This window comes from Notothenia rossii (assembly GCF_949606895.1).
Source record: "Notothenia rossii genome assembly, chromosome: 3".
Taxonomy (NCBI): domain Eukaryota; kingdom Metazoa; phylum Chordata; class Actinopteri; order Perciformes; family Nototheniidae; genus Notothenia; species Notothenia rossii.
In genome coordinates this window covers 31,035,244-31,054,827 of record NC_136901.1, presented here as the reverse complement: position 1 = coordinate 31,054,827, position 19,584 = coordinate 31,035,244, and the positions used below count along the sequence as shown (strand labels likewise).

At 35.9% G+C, this 19,584-nt stretch overlaps 1 protein-coding gene across 1 annotated transcript in view; it reads right to left on the bottom strand.

The window, feature by feature from the left end:
- Positions 1-2,952: 2,952 nt before the first annotated feature.
- Positions 2,953-19,584, bottom strand: part of LOC307032861 (uncharacterized protein) — a gene marked incomplete at its 5' end in the record, with an annotated part of 54,470 nt that continues 37,838 nt past the window's right edge. Inside the window, 17 exons of the mRNA XM_079671140.1 lie at positions 2,953-3,507; positions 5,495-5,643; positions 5,733-5,794; positions 6,069-6,244; positions 6,540-6,721; positions 6,875-6,939; positions 7,125-7,315; positions 7,601-7,782; positions 7,934-7,998; positions 8,184-8,374; positions 8,660-8,841; positions 8,994-9,058; positions 9,243-9,433; positions 9,857-10,038; positions 10,209-10,273; positions 10,476-10,678; positions 10,973-11,154. Of these exons, the coding sequence (XP_079527266.1) occupies positions 3,419-3,507; positions 5,495-5,643; positions 5,733-5,794; positions 6,069-6,244; positions 6,540-6,721; positions 6,875-6,939; positions 7,125-7,315; positions 7,601-7,782; positions 7,934-7,998; positions 8,184-8,374; positions 8,660-8,841; positions 8,994-9,058; positions 9,243-9,433; positions 9,857-10,038; positions 10,209-10,273; positions 10,476-10,678; positions 10,973-11,154 (2,422 nt within the window). The 3' untranslated portion in view covers positions 2,953-3,418. The remainder of the gene's footprint in view (positions 3,508-5,494; positions 5,644-5,732; positions 5,795-6,068; positions 6,245-6,539; positions 6,722-6,874; positions 6,940-7,124; positions 7,316-7,600; positions 7,783-7,933; positions 7,999-8,183; positions 8,375-8,659; positions 8,842-8,993; positions 9,059-9,242; positions 9,434-9,856; positions 10,039-10,208; positions 10,274-10,475; positions 10,679-10,972; positions 11,155-19,584) is intronic.

Below are 19,584 nucleotides of genomic sequence, written 5' to 3'. Positions count from 1 at the left end.
GAGATCACAGGAGGGGGGGGGGGGAGCTGTGGAAAGTGAGCATCTCCCTTGGGAGACTTACTCCACACATTCCGATGGCCAATTAGTTTTAAACAAAGAGTTTGCAACATGGGGGGTGGGGGCTTCTCAAAAGAGAAAATGCAGATATAATTCACTCTCTCGACTCTAGTATCTCGAGCTGGGCGTTCATTGGTGGTTTGTACCCCGTGCTGCTAATGAAACTCTCCATTGGCTCGGAAAAAGTTTGTTGTTGTTTTGTGTCAGTTTTACGTCACCACTTCCATTCACATTTTTCATCATTGTTCCACAATGTTTTTCATGATATTAATATCCATATATTTGATACTATACTTGCACTGCTTACCGTTTTCATACTTTATCTTAGCATATTCATACACACTGTTAATACTGCTCACAGGCTGCTGTGTATATCTAGTGTATTCATACCCCTCACTGTTTATTCATAATTCAATTAATTATATATTTTATTCTGTAGATTGTGTACATTACTTTTCACTTTACTGCTTGTTGCACCGTTAGAAGCTAAACTGCATTTCATTGTCTCAGTACCTGTAATCTGTGCAATAACAATAAAGCAGGCATCTTTATTGTAGCCTCAACAGTCAAGTTCTAATTAGTGCAATATGAAATAAAAACAACTACACTCTTTTGGCAGTGTTGTGGTGCCGTGAGATGGGAGTCGGAGGCGGGGTATCAAAGGTACAAGCTAGACTTTTATTTAGCATCTGAAAACCATTGTAAACAACTTCATGACCGGGAAGCGAAGACCAGCGGAAACAGGAAGTCCGGTTCACTAAAATGTCCTTGCAGAACAATACCCCAACCCATAGATCCGTGGGTGAATAATGTCAATCACCACAGTGTACACATTAACAACAACTACACTATTTTGGCAGTGTAACAATTAAACAAGAACTACACTCTTTTGGCAGTAACAATTAGATAAATACTAAACGGTCAGACTGACACTGAAGACAAACAAACTATTTTCAGCAATCAATCTGTTAAGTTGACTCTGGGTGACATGTGCGAATAAAAAAAAAATCGTTTTTTGGCTGTTTAGATGGTGTTGCTCCATCTGGGTCACTGCCGGTGGTTGAGACGGTGGGGTCTTTGGCGACTTCAGGAGATCGGAATTGCTGTTATTCGATGTGGACAATGCTTTCTGTCCAGCACACAGTTTACATTTGACCGTAATATTTTGTGCGTCCTTTATCCCCACAAATTGAAAATAGTGGTTATATCTCCAAGTTGTAAATGCGCTGCTGCTCTCGCTGATACTTGCATCTGCCATAGTATGTGTGCTGGTGGTGGGCGTTGCCGTGTATGTGTGTGTGTTAGCCTTAGCAAGTGTTTGTGTGTCTGTGTATTTTCCCCATAAGGCAAGACCCGTCCAACTCTGTCTCTGATTGGCTTACCCTAAAATGTTACCCCGCGTAAACCAATCATCACTCCTCTCTGGTCACTTTTCCATGGTTCTGTGAGAGGACATCGCTGTATTCGCCTGTAAATTACATCCGCAGGGAGATTCGGTTCACTTGGATCACATAATGTAACGCAGTAACGCACCCATTTAAATCACAGTAACTATAACGGCGTTACTGAATGGGAATAGTTAACTAGTAACGTTATTAGTTACCGAAAAAGTTAGTTGTGTGCGTTAGTTTGTAACGCGTTAGTCCCAACACTGGTAAACACACACCTGATCACCTGAGAGCTGCCGTTTCATTCAGACTGTTAAAAAAAAAACAACGGTCTGATTTTAACAACTCAATGTGTGATTGTTATAGCAGTAATATTAGACACTAATAATACAGTAAATTATTAACACTGTACATATTATTGTTTGCCCGTGGGATTAGGATTATCGGTAGTGAGACCCGTGATGCATTTTCCTCCGGTCGGATGTGATATAAAAACAAAGCGATTATTCTTGTTGTTGTAAACTCATGTGGATTAAACTACATGTATTAGTGCATTCATTTCAATTTGCGAACATATACATTAAATGATCGTGAGGATGATGATTGAAAATCGTTTGTTTGAGCCGGGCTGCATTTCCTGAGGAAAAAACATAGCGATGGTTTTGTACTTACGCCAACGTGAATTAAACAACATTATGTTGTTAAATAAAAACATGGTGATGTTTTGTAAATGATTACATGTCTCTTATTTAGCACAGAATATGATCCTATCCGTGACATTATGGATCTTAACAAATATCCGCTATATCAGACACCTGTAGATCTATCAGCTGTTTATTTCACATGAGTTACAGTGTGGCAGCTTTTCACGGCTCCCCCTGGTGGATCCATGATCCATTGCAGCCAGTTACATTAAAATTACATTTATTTATCAAGGGGACGTATCAAGTCCTGCGGGGGGGTTTTCCTTTTCAGCAGGGGCCCACCCCGTGCAGATCACGGACCCGCACGGGTAGGCGTCTGAAATGAAGCGCTACATCTGTAAAGCATTGAATGGTTTAGGCCCAAAATACATTTCTGACATACTGCTACATTATGAACCATCCAGATCTCTCAGGTCTTCAGGGGCGGGTCAGCTTTTTGTCCCCAGAGTCAGAACTAAACATGGAGAAGCAGCGTTCAGTTGTTATGCTCCAAATATCTGGAATAAACTCCCAGAAACCTGCAGGTCCACTGCAACTCTACTTTTAAATCCAGGCTGAAGACTTTTCTTTTTGCTTTCACTGTAACTTGTATTCATGTATTTTTTCTTTTAATGTTTATTTTATTATCTTTGCTTTGTAATGACTGTTTTTAAACGGCATTTTATTAATGTGTTTCATTTTTGTAAAGCATTTTGAATTAGCTTGTGTTGAAAAGTGTATATAAATAAACTTGCCTTGCCTTACATTAAACCTGCCTGATTGATTTACACACCAACAATTAAAAAAAGAAAAAGAGAGACTCATGAATTTCTTAAAATAGTTTATATTGTTAGTTTCAGACAGAAATAATTTTGCAAACAGGAAATCTAACAGAATACAGTGTGCATGATTATATAAATAAATAGTGTGTATAAATAAGAAAATTAACAGTGCATTGCTATGACATCCAAATATTATGATTATAAAACGGTATGCATTTGTTCTGAGTTGGAAAGTGTAGCCCACAAGGAGCTGCATTTGTTACTTCCAAAACTAAAACATATAGCATTTAAATAACCTTCACTAAGAAAAATAATGCTAAAGGAAAGTGCTTACTGGAGCAAGATTAATTATTATTAGTGCAATTATTGCCTTACATCCCAATGTTATATTGTTATGCCTATTATTATTGTGCTATTTTAATGGGGGATTAACATTGATTTCATTGCATGTGTTACCCACATCTGTAAATCACGTAAGACACCGGAGTCATTTCTCAAATGAGTGGCACTACGGCCATTGGCTGGACAGTAGCCATGAAAACAGTACTAGGAAGGATGCAGTGATCGGACTGGTGATCGGGCTCACTCCACTTGAATCTGAAAGGAGGAGAACAAAACAAACTTTAGTTAAAAAAGTGTGCATCTTTAGACTGCACTGTTCTCTTAAACCCCAGAGACCCATATCCGGGGCTGAAATCGCGTCATTTGCAGGAATCAACGTATTACTGCACCGAAAATCACTCCTAGCACCCTTATTACTTATCCTAGGTGCACATCCAACACATCGTTTATGATTGTAAGGAGACACAGAATCTATTGGTACCCACCTCAACATTCAATGATTAAAAATTTGCGGAGAAAATAACAAAAACCTACATCAAAACATGTCGTGCTAGGTAGCCAAAAACGCTAACATGGTCTAACTTAGTAAGTAAGTAAGTAAAAGTTTATTTCTAAAGCACCCCTCCCAGCACGAATGCACAGAGTGCTGTACAAAATATAGCAGTCAAAACAATTAGGCCAATATGGCACTAAGGCATAATAATAACAAAGCATAACATGACAGGAAAATAGAATAAAAACTTAAAAACAATATACAAACATGAAACCAAGTGCAAGAGGACCAGTGATCGACAGTGACAGGACAGTGACGTGATGAACGGCCTAAGACTGCTCAAACGCCTGCTTAAATAAGTGCGTCTTTAGGTGTCCCTTGAACAGGTTGAGGGAGGGAGCCGATCTCAGGACCGGGGTAAGTGCGTTCCAGAGTCTAGGGGCGGCCGCCCCAAACGCCCGGTGCCCCCTGGTCTTTAGTCGGGTCCTGGGCACTGCCAGAAGCCCCTGGTCAGAGGACCTCAGCGAACGAGTGTTTTGGTGTGGTGGAATGAGCTCGCTGATGTAGGCTGGGGCTTGGCCGTTTAGAGCTTGTTATGAGATAATCAGGATCTTGTACTGGATCCTGAAATGAACTGGTAGCCAGTGCAGGGAGGCTAGAATGGGGGTGATATGGCAGGATTTTTTAGACCTGGTGATTAAGCGGGCGGCAGCGTTTTGAACCAGCTGCAGACGGTGAACAGAGGCTTTGCTGAGACAGGTGAAAAGTGAATTACAGTAGTCTAACCGGGATGATATGAATGCGTGGACAGCCATTTCAAGCTCTGCATGAGACACAATGGACCTGAGTTTAGCGATGTTGCGGATGTGGAAAAAAAAAGTTGCGGGTCAGTGAGGAAACATGTTTGTCCATGTTCATAGCCTGGTCGAAGAACACCCCAAGATTTCTGATGTGGGGGTGAACGTTGGTGGTGAGGGGCCCCATTAGGTTTTTTACCTTGGCTGCTAGGGAGTCTGAGGCAATTATAAGTACCTCTGTCTTCGCCGCATTTAGCTGGAGGAAATTTCTCCCCATCCAGCCCTCAATGGCAGCTAGACAGTCCAGTAGGATGTTAATTTTCTGCATGTTTTGCGGAGTGAAGGACACATACAGCTGGATATCATCAGCGTAGCAGTGGTAGGACACACCCTTAAAGCTGCTGATGATAGAGCCAAGGGGGAGCAAATATAAGGCCCAGAGGAGCGGGGCCAAGATGGAACCCTGTGGTACCCCACAGGGTAGGGGAGCAGGGTCAGAAGTGAACGGACCAACGGCCACTGAGAATGACCTTGTCTTGTCTTTGTCTTTGTCTGGTCAAAACTGGTCTTCAATGGCATTAAAACGATAAAAACGATGCTGTAGTTAATCCATAGGTTAATATCCAATGTGACTGTGTCCCCTTTGAAATGTTCTGATAATCCATAAGCAATAAAACTGCTTTTTCCGTTTCAAGATATCAGAGCATGGATATTCCTACGCTCTGTAGCAAGCTTGCATGTGCAAAGACGCAACCTTTTCTTTTTAACATAAGAGTCTAATTTAACCCTTTTAGAAGGGAAGATAATATCTTCCCTTCTAAAAGGGTTAAATTAATAATCTTTTTGAAAATGACCATATTATGGTCATTTGTTCTGGGAATGTCATTTTCGAGCCTGAAACCTAAAAATCAGGCTCGGGGCCTAACAGGTTAAGTAGCTCATTTTAACTTACGAATGCCATTCAGGTCGAGCAAGCTGCCTTCAATGTCGAAGCCGATGACGCTTGCAGCTGCGCTCATTAAGACCTGCGCTATCTGATTGTTATTAGGAACAGATGTGCTTGAAAAGCTGAGGTCCATGTTGTTGACGATTGATCCATTACTGCAGAAGAAAAAATCGTTAATGTTTGAAATATCAGATTTAGGCCACTATTCATAAACTTTCACTCGATATGTCATAAAAAAATGTACCTGAATGATTTCACTTCCAAGAACTTGAATGAAGGGAATTCCCTTTTGAAAACAGGTGTAAGCTGCAGAAACAGGAAACAGTTTGTAAACAGAGGAAAATACAAAGGTATACAACTTTTTACTTTATTCTCGACATTGAACTGTGAACATATGAGAGCATTTATTTGTCGTCATATACACATCTGTCAACAACTCACTCTGGAAATATAAGTACGAAAATATATTATATATTGACTGTTTTGTGAGTTTTTATTTATTTTATTCTTTGAGTGTGACATTGTGTACTTGAGCTTTCCTTATTCAATATTCAGAGATCATTCTTAGAGCGAGACGTACCTGTTCTTTAATCTTCGCTGCCCGATTTATATAAGCTGTAGATGATGGATTCAGCAAGTCACTTGTAAAGTCGGTAAGAAGGGAACTGAATATCACCCTTTTTATAACAAGTGCTTCAGTTATGGGTGAAACAGGTCTAGCCGTGGGAGCTGTATTTGGATCTGCCACTGGACTTTCTGTAAAAACAAAAATCGGTTTAGTAGTCATATAATCTAGTTTTGAACTAGCTAATTTGAAAAACCAGTGCAGTTAATAACAATTCCTTTAATATCATTATTTTGTTTTTAAATACAAGGTAGTTAAGATAATTGATTATCATGCTTGGATGTTGTCTTCAATAATCTGTACCTTCATTTAGTTTAAAAGTAGAATCATTTAGGTGATTTATTTATATACAGAGCATAAGAACCTCATGTTTTCTATATGTTTTACGATCTGAAAATGACTAAATATTGTGTTGTGGATACTTACCTAATATCTTGACTGAGTCGGGATTTATGCTCAAGTTGTAGGCATTGTTGGAATTACTGACAGCTAGTACGAAGTCTTTAATAACAGCAGAATTCATTGGGAGTTCTGCATGAGAAGTATTCCCATGGAACACAGCTTCAAAATTCGCCCGAGTTTCAAAAACTCGTGTTACATTTGAGGCACTGTATCAGAAACACAATGAGGAAAGTAATATGAGATTATAACATTGTCTTTTGATATGTATGATTAAATACCAATATTAGAAGATACACATATGTTGAACTCTATATTAATATATACTCAGAGAAGAACTCAAATCACAAATATTTATTTACCTTAATTTGTTCAAAAGGCAGTGGGAAAATGTTCTGGGATATTTTGTTCTGTATATTTCACCACACTGCAAAAAGAAACAACATTGAAGGATTAGCTTTCAAGCACAGTTTTCAAAAGGGAAATGATGAAGATATGCAACATTAAAAGGCTACGATTAGCTTTCATTGACATCTTAAACTTTCCATCCGATTGTTCATTCACGTTCAAACCAATTAATTTACATTTTGTGCGATTTGAAAATGCACTCACCGCATTTAAAATTATTTTTTCAAGTGCTTTGTATTCCTTGCTGCTGGTGTTAGTGAGGGCAGGGGTAAAAGCTTGTCCTATCAATTGTATGTCTAGAACATATTCATAATCCTGGGCTGCTGTGTTTGTTGCTGCTGCAGCTGGTGTGGTTGCTGGTGCTTCAGTCGTAATCGGATCTGTAACTGGACTTTCTGTAAAACAAAAATTGGTTTAGCAGAGTCATAAAATCTAATTTTGAAGTAGCTGATTTGAAAAAACAGTGCAGTTAATAACAATTCCATTATTATTTTTAAATACAAGGTAGATAAGCTAATTGCTTATCATGCTTGGATTTTGTCTCCAATAATCTTTACCTTCATTTAGTTTCAAAGTAGAATCATTTAGGTGATTTATTTATAAACAGAGCATAAGAACCTCATGTTTTCTATATGTTTTACGATCTGAAAATGACAAAATATTGTGTTATGGATACTTACTTAATATCTTGACTGAGTCTGGATTTATGCTCAAGTTGAAGGCATTGTTGGAATTATTGACAGCTAGTACGAAGTCTTTAATAACAACAGAATTCATTGGGAGTTCTACCTGAGAAGTATTCCCATGGAACACAGCTTCAAAATTTGCCTGAGTTTCAGTAACTCGTGTTACATTTGAGGCACTGTATCAGGAACACAATGAGGAAAGTAATATGAGATTATAATAGTGTCTTTTGATATGTATGATTAACTTTCAATATTAGAAGATACACATGTTGAACTCTATATTAATAAATAGTCAGAGAAGAACTCAAATCACAAATGTTTTTTTACCTGAATTTGTTCAAAAGGCAGTGGGAAAATGTTTTGGGATATGTTTTTCTGTATATGTTACCACACTGCAAAAAGAAACAACATTGAAGGATTAGCTTTCAAGCACAGTTTTCTAAAAGGCAATTATGAAGATATGCAACATTAAAAGACCACGATTAGCTTTCATTGACATCTTAAACTTTCCATCCGATTGTTCATTCACGTTCAAACCGATTAATTTACATTTTGTGAGATTTGAAAATGCACTCACCGCATTTAAAATTCTTTTTTCAAGTGCTTTGTATTCCTTGCTGCTGGTGTTAGTGAGGGCAGGGGAAAAAGCTTCTCCTATCAATTGTATGTCTAGAACATATCTATGAACCGAGGCTGCTGTGTTTGTTGCTGCTGCAGCTGGTGTGGTTGCTGGTGCTTCAGTCGTAATCGGATCTGTAACTGGACTTGCTGTAATACAAAAGTTGGTTTAGCAGAGTCATAAAATCTAATTTTGAAGTAGCTGATTTGAAAAAACAGTGCAGTTAACAACAATTGCATTATTATTTTTAAATACAAGGTAGATAAGCTAATTGCTAATAATGCTTGGATTTTGTCTCCAACAATCTTTACCTTCATTTAGTTTCAAAGTAGAATCATTGAGGTGATTTATTTATAAACAGAGCATAAGAACCTCATGTTTTCTATATGTTTTACGATCTGAAAATGACTAAATATTGTGTTGTGGATACTTACTTAATATCTTGACTGAGTCTGGATTTATGCTCAAGTTGAAGGCATTGTTGGAATTATTGACAGCTAGTACGAAGTCTTTAATAACAGCAGAATTCATTGGGAGTTCTTCCTGAGAAGTATTCCCATGGAACACAGCTTCAAAATTTGCCTGAGTTTCAGTAACTCGTGTTACATTTGAGGCACTGTATCAGGAACACAATGAGGAAAGCAATATGAGATTATAATACTGTCTTTTGATATGTATGATTAACTTTCAATATTAGAAGATACACATGTTGAACTCTATATTAATAAATAGTCAGAGAAGAACTCAAATCACAAATGTTTTTTTTACCTGAATTTGTTCAAAAGGCAGTGGGAAAATGTTTTGGGATATGTTTTTCTGTATATGTTACCACACTGCAAAAAGAAACAATATTGAAGGATTAGCTTTCAAGCACAGTTTTCTAAAAGGCAATTATGAAGATATGCAACATTAAAAGGCCACGATTAGCTTTCATTGACATCTTAAACTTTCCATCCGATTGTTCATTCACGTTCAAACCAATTAATTTACATTTTTGCGATTTGAAAATGCACTCACCGCATTTAAAATTCTTTTTTCAAGTGCTTTGTATTCCTTGCTGCTGGTGTTAGTGAGGGCAGGGGAAAAAGCTTCTCCTATCAATTGTATGTCTAGAACATATCTATGAACCGAGGCTGCTGTGTTTGTTGCTGCTGCAGCTGATGTGGTTGCCGGTGCTTCAGTCGTAATCGGCTCAGGAACTGGACTTTCTGTAAAACAAATATATTAACAATATGTGAATACATTTTAGTGCAAATACTCAAAGGATATATTTATACTTGTATGACGTAAAATGTACTTTGGATACAGTTTCACAGACCAATAAGAACCATAATAAAAGGATTTCAAAAAGTAGCCTTTGCAAACATTCTAATATCTTATCTAATGAATGATGAGTAACGATTTATCAGTAAATAAGAGATTATTCACTTAAAAAGCTTTCTTACTGAATCTAAGATACTTTGCTGAAAAGCTTGTCATACATAGATTGGACTGTACAACACTGAATGTTGTCGAGGTTTTCAGAATGAGTTCAGTTGCTGACTTATTTATGAACTGAGCTTGAGCGCCAGATTCTATTCCAAATGTATTACAAAATGATGATGGTAAAATTATTTGTTATGTTTACTTACCTAACACTTTCACTGAAGCAGGGTTAATGCTCAGGTTCGGACTATTGGTGGAATTACTCAGAGCTTCTACTAAGGTTTGAGCAACAACATCATTCTGTGGGAGATCTGTGATGGCAGTAGTCCCATGGAACACAACCCCCACAGTTGCTTGAGCTTTGTTGTCTTGTGGTGGATTTAAGGCACTGTAACATAGAAAAGAGAGGAAGAAGTGTTATATTATGTTATGAGATTATCCTGTTGCTTTGTGAAATTGGTGGTTATGATTCCATCAAAATTGGAAGTTACCAATGTTAAGTTCTCAACCCTTCATATAGAATTCAGTCAGAAAAGCACACTTTGATTTTTCATTTACCTGAAGTTTTTCAAAATGCAGTGGGAAAACGTGTTTTGAAACTTGCTTCTGTATTTCTTCTTACACTGTGAAAAGAAAGCAACATTCAAAGACCATAAGTACATTTCAAGCACAGTTTTCAACAATTGAAATTACACCAGGTCAACTGAATTTTTGTTTTTATTTTAAAATAAAAGGTATTCTTTGGGCAAACACATTCTGTTCAATCATCTTTTTCACATTGCTTCTGCAATCAATAACAGATGTTTATTTTGAAAATGCTCTCACCGCATTTAGAGCTGCTTTTTCAAGTGATTTGTATTCATCGTTGTTGGAGTCAGAGAGAGCAGGTGAAAAAGCCACTTCTTTGAATTCTGCTGAGAGAATATAAGTGTGTTCAGGGGCTGCAGGTGTTGTTGCTGTGGATGGTGTGGTTGTAGGTGGAGCAGGTCTGGGTGTGGGAGCTGTAGTTGGATCTGTAACTGGACTTTCTGTAAAACAAAAATTGGTTTAGCAGTCATATAATCTAGTTTTGAACTAGCTCATTTGAAAAACGAGTGCAGTTAATAACAATTCCTTTAATATTATTGATTTGGTTTTAAATACAAGGTAGATAAGATCATTTCTTATCATGCTTGGATGTTGTCTTCAATAATCTTTACCTTCATTTAGTTTCAAAGTAGAATCATTTAGGTGATTTATTTAAAAACAGAGCATAAGAACCTCATGTTTTCTATATGTTTTACGATCTGAAAACGACTAAATATTGTGTTGTGGATACTTACCTAATATCTTGACTGAGTCGGGATTTACGCTCAAGTTGAAGGCATTGTTGGAATTATTGACAGCTAGTACGAAGTCTTTAATAACAGCAGAATTCATTGGGAGTTCTGCTTGAGAAGTATTCCCATGGAACACAGCTTCAAAAGTCGCCTGAGTTTCAGTAACTGGTGTTACATTTGAGGCACTGTATCAGAAACACAATGAGGAAAGTAATATGAGATTATAATACTGTCTTTTGATATGTTTGATTAACTACCAATATTAGAAGATAAACATGTTGAACTCTATATTAATAAATAGTCAGAGAAGAACTCAAATCACAAATATTTATTTACCTTAATTTGTTCAAAAGGCAGTGGGAAAATGTTTTGGGATATGTTGTTCTGTATATTTCACCACACTGCAAAAAGAAACAACATTGAAGGATTAGCTTTCAAGCACAGTTTTCTAAAGGGAAATGATGAAGATATGCAACATTAAAAGGCTACGATTAGCTTTCAATGACATCTTAAACTTTCCATCCGATTGTTCATTCACGTTCAAACCAATTAATTTACATTTTGTGCGATTTGAAAATGCACTCACCGCATTTAAAAGTCTTTTTTCAAGTGCTTTGTATTCCTTGCTGCTGGTGTTAGTGAGGGCAGGGGGAAAAGCTTCTCCTATCAATTGTATGTCTAGAACATATCTATAATCCGGGGCTGCTGTGTTTGTTGCTGGTGCAGCTGGTGTGGTTGCTGGTGTTTCAGTCGTAATCGGATCTGTAACTGGACTTGCTGTAAAACAAAAATTGGTTTAGCAGAGTCATAAAATCTAATTTTGAAGTAGCTGATTTAAAAAAACAGTGCAGTTAATAACAATTCCATTATTATTTTTAAATACAAGGTAGATAAGCTAATTGCTTATCATGCTTGGATGTTGTCTTCAATAATCTTTACCTTCATTTAGTTTCAAAGTAGAATCATTTAGGTGATTTATTTATAAACAGAGCATAAGAACCTCATGTTTTCTATATGTTTTACGATCTGAAAATGACAAAATATTGTGTTGTGGACACTTACTTAATATCTTGACTGAGGTGGGATTTATGCTCAAATTGAAGGCATTGTTGGAATTACTGACAGCTAGTACGAAGTCTTTAATAACAGCAGAATTCATTGGGAGTTCTGCATGAGAAGTATTTCCATGGAACACAGCTTCAAAAGTCGCCTGAGTTTCAGTAACTGGTGTTACATTTGAGGCACTGTATCAGAAACACAATGAGGAAAGTAATATGAGATTATAATACTGTCTTTTGATATGTATGATTAACTACCAATATTAGAAGATACACATGTTGAACTCTATATTAATAAATATTCAGAGAAGAACTCAAATCTCAAATATTTATTTACCTTAATTTGTTCAAAAGGCAGTGGGAAAATGTTTTGGGATATGTTGTTCTGTATATTTCGCCACACTGCAAAAAGAAACAACATTGAAGGATTAGCTTTCAAACACAGTTTTCTAAAAGGAAATTATGAAGATATACAACATTAAAAGGCCACGATTAGCTTTCATTGACATCTTAAACTTTCCATCCGATTGTTCATTCACGTTCAAACCAATTAATTTACATTTTGTGCGATTAGAAAATGCACTCACCGCATTTAAAAATCTTTTTTCAAGTGCTTTGTATTCCTTGCTGCTGGTGTTAGTGAGGGCAGGGGAAAAAGCTTCTCCTATCAATTGTATGTCTAGAACATATCTATAATCCGGGGCTGCTGTGTTTGTTGCTGCTGCAGCTGGTGTGGTTGCTGGTGCTTCAGTCGTGATCGGATCTGTAACTGGACTTGCTGTAAAACAAAAATTGGTTTAGCAGAGTCATACAATCTAATTTTGAAGAAGCTGATTTGAAAAAACAGTGCAGTTAATAACAATTCCATTATTATTTTTAAATACAAGGTAGATAAGCTAATTGCTTATCATGCTTGAATGTTGTCTTCAATAATCTTTACCTTCATTTAGTTTCAAAGTAGAATCATTTAGGTGATTTATTTATAAACAGAGCAGAAGAACCTCATGTTTTCTCTATGTTTTACGATCTGAAAATGACAAAATATTGTGTTGTGGAAACTTACTTAATATCTTGACTGAGGTGGGATTTATGCTCAAATTGAAGGCATTGTTGGAATTACTGACAGCTAGTACGAAGTCTTTAATAACAGCAGAATTCATTGGGAGTTCTGCTTGAGAAGTATTTCCATGGAACACAGCTTCAAAAGTCGCCTGAGTTTCAGTAACTGGTGTTACATTTGAGGCACTGTATCAGAAACACAATGAGGAAAGTAATATGAGATTATAATACTGTCTTTTGATATGTATGATTAACTACCAATATTAGAAGATACACATGTTGAACTCTATATTAATAAATATTCAGAGAAGAACTCAAATCTCAAATATTTATTTACCTTAATTTGTTCAAAAGGCAGTGGGAAAATGTTTTGGGATATGTTGTTCTGTATATTTCGCCACACTGCAAAAAGAAACAACATTGAAGGATTAGCTTTCAAACACAGTTTTCTAAAAGGAAATTATGAAGATATGCAACATTAAAAGGCCACGATTAGCTTTCATTGACATCTTAAACTTTCCATCCGATTGTTCATTCACGTTCAAACCAATTAATTTACATTTTGTGCGATTAGAAAATGCACTCACCGCATTTAAAAATCTTTTTTCAAGTGCTTTGTATTCCTTGCTGCTGGTGTTAGTGAGGGCAGGGGAAAAAGCTTCTCCTATCAATTGTATGTCTAGAACATATCTATAATCCGGGGCTGCTGTGTTTGTTGCTGCTGCAGCTGGTGTGGTTGCTGGTGCTTCAGTCGTGATCGGATCTGTAACTGGACTTGCTGTAAAACAAAAATTGGTTTAGCAGAGTCATAAAATCTAATTTTGAAGTAGCTGATTTGAAAAAACAGTGCAGTTAATAACAATTCCATTATTATTTTTAAATACAAGGTAGATAAGCTAATTGCTTATCATGCTTGAATGTTGTCTTCAATAATCTTTACCTTCATTTAGTTTCAAAGTAGAATCATTTAGGTGATTTATTTATAAACAGAGCATAAGAACCTCATGTTTTCTATATGTTTTACGATCTGAAAATGACAAAATATTGTGTTGTGGAAACTTACTTAATATCTTGACTGAGGTGGGATTTATGCTCAAATTGAAGGCATTGTTGGAATTATTGACAGCTAGTACGAAGTCTTTAATAACAGCAGAATTCATTGGGAGTTCTGCTTGAGAAGTATTTCCATGGAACACAGCTTCAAAAGTCGCCTGAGTTTCAGTAACTGGTGTTACATTTGAGGCACTGTATCAGAAACACAATGAGGAAAGTAATATGAGATTATAATACTGTCTTTTGATATGTATGATTAACTACCAATATTAGAAGATACACATGTTGAACTTTATATTAATAAATAGTTTATATTTATTTACCTTAATTTGTTCAAAAGGCAGTGGGAAAATGTTTTGGGATATGTTGTTCTGTATATTTCACCACACTGCAAAAAGAAACAACATTGAAGGATTAGCTTTCAAACACAGTTTTCAAAAGGGAAATGATGAAGATATGCAACATTAAAAGGCTACGATTAGCTTTCATTGACATCTTAAACTTTCCATCCGATTGTTCATTCACGTTCAAACCAATTAATTTACATTTTGTGAGATTTGAAAATGCACTCACCGCATTTAAAAGTCTTTTTTCAAGTGCTTTGTATTCCTTGCTGCTGGTGTTAGTGAGGGCAGGGGAAAAAGCTTCTCCTATCAATTGTATGTCTAGAACATATCTATAATCCTGGGCTGCTGTGTTTGTTGCTGGTGCAGCTGGTGTGGTTGCTGGTGCTTCAGTCGTAATCGGATCTGTAACTGGACTTGCTGTAAAACAAAAATTGGTTTAGCAGAGTCATATAATCTAATTTTGAAGTAGCTGATTTGAAAAAACAGTGCAGTTAATAACAATTCCATTATTATTTTGAAATACAAGGTAGATAAGATAATTGATTATCATGCTTGGATTTTGTCTTCAATAATCTTTACCTTCATTTAGTTTCAAAGTAGAATCATTTAGCTGATTTATTTATAAACAGAGCATAAGAACCTCATGTTTTCTATATGTTTTACGATCTGAAAATTACAAAATATTGTGTTATGGATACTTACTTAATATCTTGACTGAGGTTGGATTTATGTTCAAGTTGAAGGCATTATTGGAATTATTGACAGCTAGTACGAAGTCTTTAATAACAGCAGAATTCATTGGGAGTTCTGCATGAGAAGTATTCCCATGGAACACAGCTTCAAAAGTCGCCTGAGTTTCAGTAACTGGTGTTACATTTGAGGCACTGTATCAGAAACACAATGAGGAAAGTAATATGAGATTATAATACTGTCTTTTGATATGTATGATTAACTACCAATATTAGAAGATACACATGTTGAACTCTATATTAATAAATATTCAGAGAAGAACTCAAATCACAAATATTTATTTACCTTAATTTGTTCAAAAGGCAGTGGGAAAATGTTTTGGGATATGTTGTTCTGTATATTTCACCACACTGCAAAAAGAAACAACATTGAAGGATTAGCTTTCAAGCACAGTTTTCAAAAGGGAAATGATGAAGATATACAACATTAAAAGGCTACGATTAGCTTTCATTGACATCTTAAACTTTCCATCCGATTGTTCATTCACGTTCAAACCAATTAATTTACATTTTGTGCGATTAGAAAATGCACTCACCGCATTTAAAAATCTTTTTTCAAGTGCTTTGTATTCCTTGCTGCTGGTGTTAGTGAGGGCAGGGGAAAAAGCTTCTCCTATCAATTGTATGTCTAGAACATATCTATAATCCGGGGCTGCTGTGTTTGTTGCTGCTGCAGCTGGTGTGGTTGCTGGTGCTTCAGTCGTTATCGGATCTGTAACTGGACTTGCTGTAAAACAAAAATTGGTTTAGCAGAGTCATACAATCTAATTTTGAAGAAGCTGATTTGAAAAAACAGTGCAGTTAATAACAATTCCATTATTATTTTTAAATACAAGGTAGATAAGCTAATTGCTTATCATGCTTGAATGTTGTCTTCAATAATCTTTACCTTCATTTAGTTTCAAAGTAGAATCATTTAGGTGATTTATTTATAAACAGAGCATAAGAACCTCATGTTTTCTATATGTTTTACGATCTGAAAATGACTAAATATTGTGTTGTGGATACTTACCTAATATCTTGACTGAGTCGGGATTTACGCTCAAGTTGAAGGCATTGTTGGAATTATTGACAGCTAGTACGAAGTCTTTAATAACAGCAGAATTCATTGGGAGTTCTGCTTGAGAAGTATTCCCATGGAACACAGCTTCAAAAGTCGCCTGAGTTTCAGTAACTGGTGTTACATTTGAGGCACTGTATCAGAAACACAATGAGGAAAGTAATATGAGATTATAATACTGTCTTTTGATATGTATGATTAACTACCAATATTAGAAGATACACATGTTGAACTCTATATTAATAAATAGTCAGAGAAGAACTCAAATCACAAATATTTATTTACCTGAATTTGATCAAAAGGCAGTGGGAAAATGTTCTGGGATATGTTGTTCTGTATATTTCACCACACTGCAAAAAGAAACAACATTGAAGGATTAGCTTTCAAGCACAGTTTTCTAAAAGGCTATTATGAAGATATGCAACATTAAAAGGCTACGATTAGCTTTCATTGACATCTTAAACTTTCCATCCGATTGTTCATTCACGTTCAAACCAATTAATTTACATTTTGTGCGATTTGAAAATGCACTCACCGCATTTAAAAGTCTTTTTTCAAGTGCTTTGTATTCCTTGCTGCTGGTGTTAGTGAGGGCAGGGGAAAAAGCTTCTCCTATCAATTGTATGTCTAGAACATATCTATAATCCGGGGCTGCTGTGTTTGTTGCTGCTGCAGCTGGTGTGGTTGCTGGTGCTTCAGTCGTAATCGGATCTGGAACTGGACTTGCTGTAAAACAAAAATTGGTTTAGCAGAGTCATACAATCTAATTTTGAAGTAGCTGATTTGAAAAAACAGTGCAGTTAATAACAATTCCATTATTATTTTTAAATACAAGGTAGTTAAGCTAATTGCTTATCATGCTTGGATGTTGTCTTCAATAATCTTTACCTTCATTTAGTTTCAAAGTAGAATCTTTTAGGTGATTTATTTATAAACAGAGCATAAGAACCTCATGTTTTCTATAAGTTTTACGATCTGAAAACGACTAAATATTGTGTTGTGGATACTTACCTAATATCTTGACTGAGTCGGGATTTACGCTCAAGTTGAAGGCATTGTTGGAATTATTGACAGCTAGTACGAAGTCTTTAATAACAGCAGAATTCATTGGGAGTTCTGCTTGAGAAGTATTCCCATGGAACACAGCTTCAAAAGTCGCCTGAGTTTCAGTAACTGGTGTTACATTTGAGGCACTGTATCAGAAACACAATGAGGAAAGTAATATGAGATTATAATACTGTCTTTTGATATGTATGATTAACTACCAATATTAGAAGATACACATGTTGAACTCTATATTAATAAATATTCAGAGAAGAACTCAAATCTCAAATATTTATTTACCTTAATTTGTTCAAAAGGCAGTGGGAAAATGTTTTGGGATATGTTGTTCTGTATATTTCGCCACACTGCAAAAAGAAACAACATTGAAGGATTAGCTTTCAAACACAGTTTTCTAAAAGGAAATTATGAAGATATACAACATTAAAAGGCCACGATTAGCTTTCATTGACATCTTAAACTTTCCATCCGATTGTTCATTCACGTTCAAACCAATTAATTTACATTTTGTGCGATTAGAAAATGCACTCACCGCATTTAAAAATCTTTTTTCAAGTGCTTTGTATTCCTTGCTGCTGGTGTTAGTGAGGGCAGGGGAAAAAGCTTCTCCTATCAATTGTATGTCTAGAACATATCTATAATCCGGGGCTGCTGTGTTTGTTGCTGCTGCAGCTGGTGTGGTTGCTGGTGCTTCAGTCGTGATCGGATCTGTAACTGGACTTGCTGTAAAACAAAAATTGGTTTAGCAGAGTCATACAATCTAATTTTGAAGAAGCTGATTTGAAAAAACAGTGCAGTTAATAACAATTCCATTATTATTTTTAAATACAAGGTAGATAAGCTAATTGCTTATCATGCTTGAATGTTGTCTTCAATAATCTTTACCTTCATTTAGTTTCAAAGTAGAATCATTTAGGTGATTTATTTATAAACAGAGCAGAAGAACCTCATGTTTTCTCTATGTTTTACGATCTGAAAATGACAAAATATTGTGTTGTGGAAACTTACTTAATATCTTGACTGAGGTGGGATTTATGCTCAAATTGAAGGCATTGTTGGAATTACTGACAGCTAGTACGAAGTCTTTAATAACAGCAGAATTCATTGGGAGTTCTGCTTGAGAAGTATTTCCATGGAACACAGCTTCAAAAGTCGCCTGAGTTTCAGTAACTGGTGTTACATTTGAGGCACTGTATCAGAAACACAATGAGGAAAGTAATATGAGATTATAATACTGTCTTTTGATATGTATGATTAACTACCAATATTAGAAGATACACATGTTGAACTCTATATTAATAAATATTCAGAGAAGAACTCAAATCTCAAATATTTATTTACCTTAATTTGATCAAAAGGCAGTGGGAAAATGTTTTGGGATATGTTGTTCTGTATATTTCGCCACACTGCAAAAAGAAACAACATTGAAGGATTAGCTTTCAAACACAGTTTTCTAAAAGGAAATTATGAAGATATGCAACATTAAAAGGCCACGATTAGCTTTCATTGACATCTTAAACTTTCCATCCGATTGTTCATTCACGTTCAAACCAATTAATTTACATTTTGTGCGATTAGAAAATGCACTCACCGCATTTAAAAATCTTTTTTCAAGTGCTTTGTATTCCTTGCTGCTGGTGTTAGTGAGGGCAGGGGAAAAAGCTTCTCCTATCAATTGTATGTCTAGAACATATCTATAATCCGGGGCTGCTGTGTTTGTTGCTGCTGCAGCTGGTGTGGTTGCTGGTGCTTCAGTCGTGATCGGATCTGTAACTGGACTTGCTGTAAAACAAAAATTGGTTTAGCAGAGTCATAAAATCTAATTTTGAAGTAGCTGATTTGAAAAAACAGTGCAGTTAATAACAATTCCATTATTATTTTTAAATACAAGGTAGATAAGCTAATTGCTTATCATGCTTGAATGTTGTCTTCAATAATCTTTACCTTCATTTAGTTTCAAAGTAGAATCATTTAGGTGATTTATTTATAAACAGAGCATAAGAACCTCATGTTTTCTATATGTTTTACGATCTGAAAATGACAAAATATTGTGTTGTGGAAACTTACTTAATATCTTGACTGAGGTGGGATTTATGCTCAAATTGAAGGCATTGTTGGAATTATTGACAGCTAGTACGAAGTCTTTAATAACAGCAGAATTCATTGGGAGTTCTGCTTGAGAAGTATTTCCATGGAACACAGCTTCAAAAGTCGCCTGAGTTTCAGT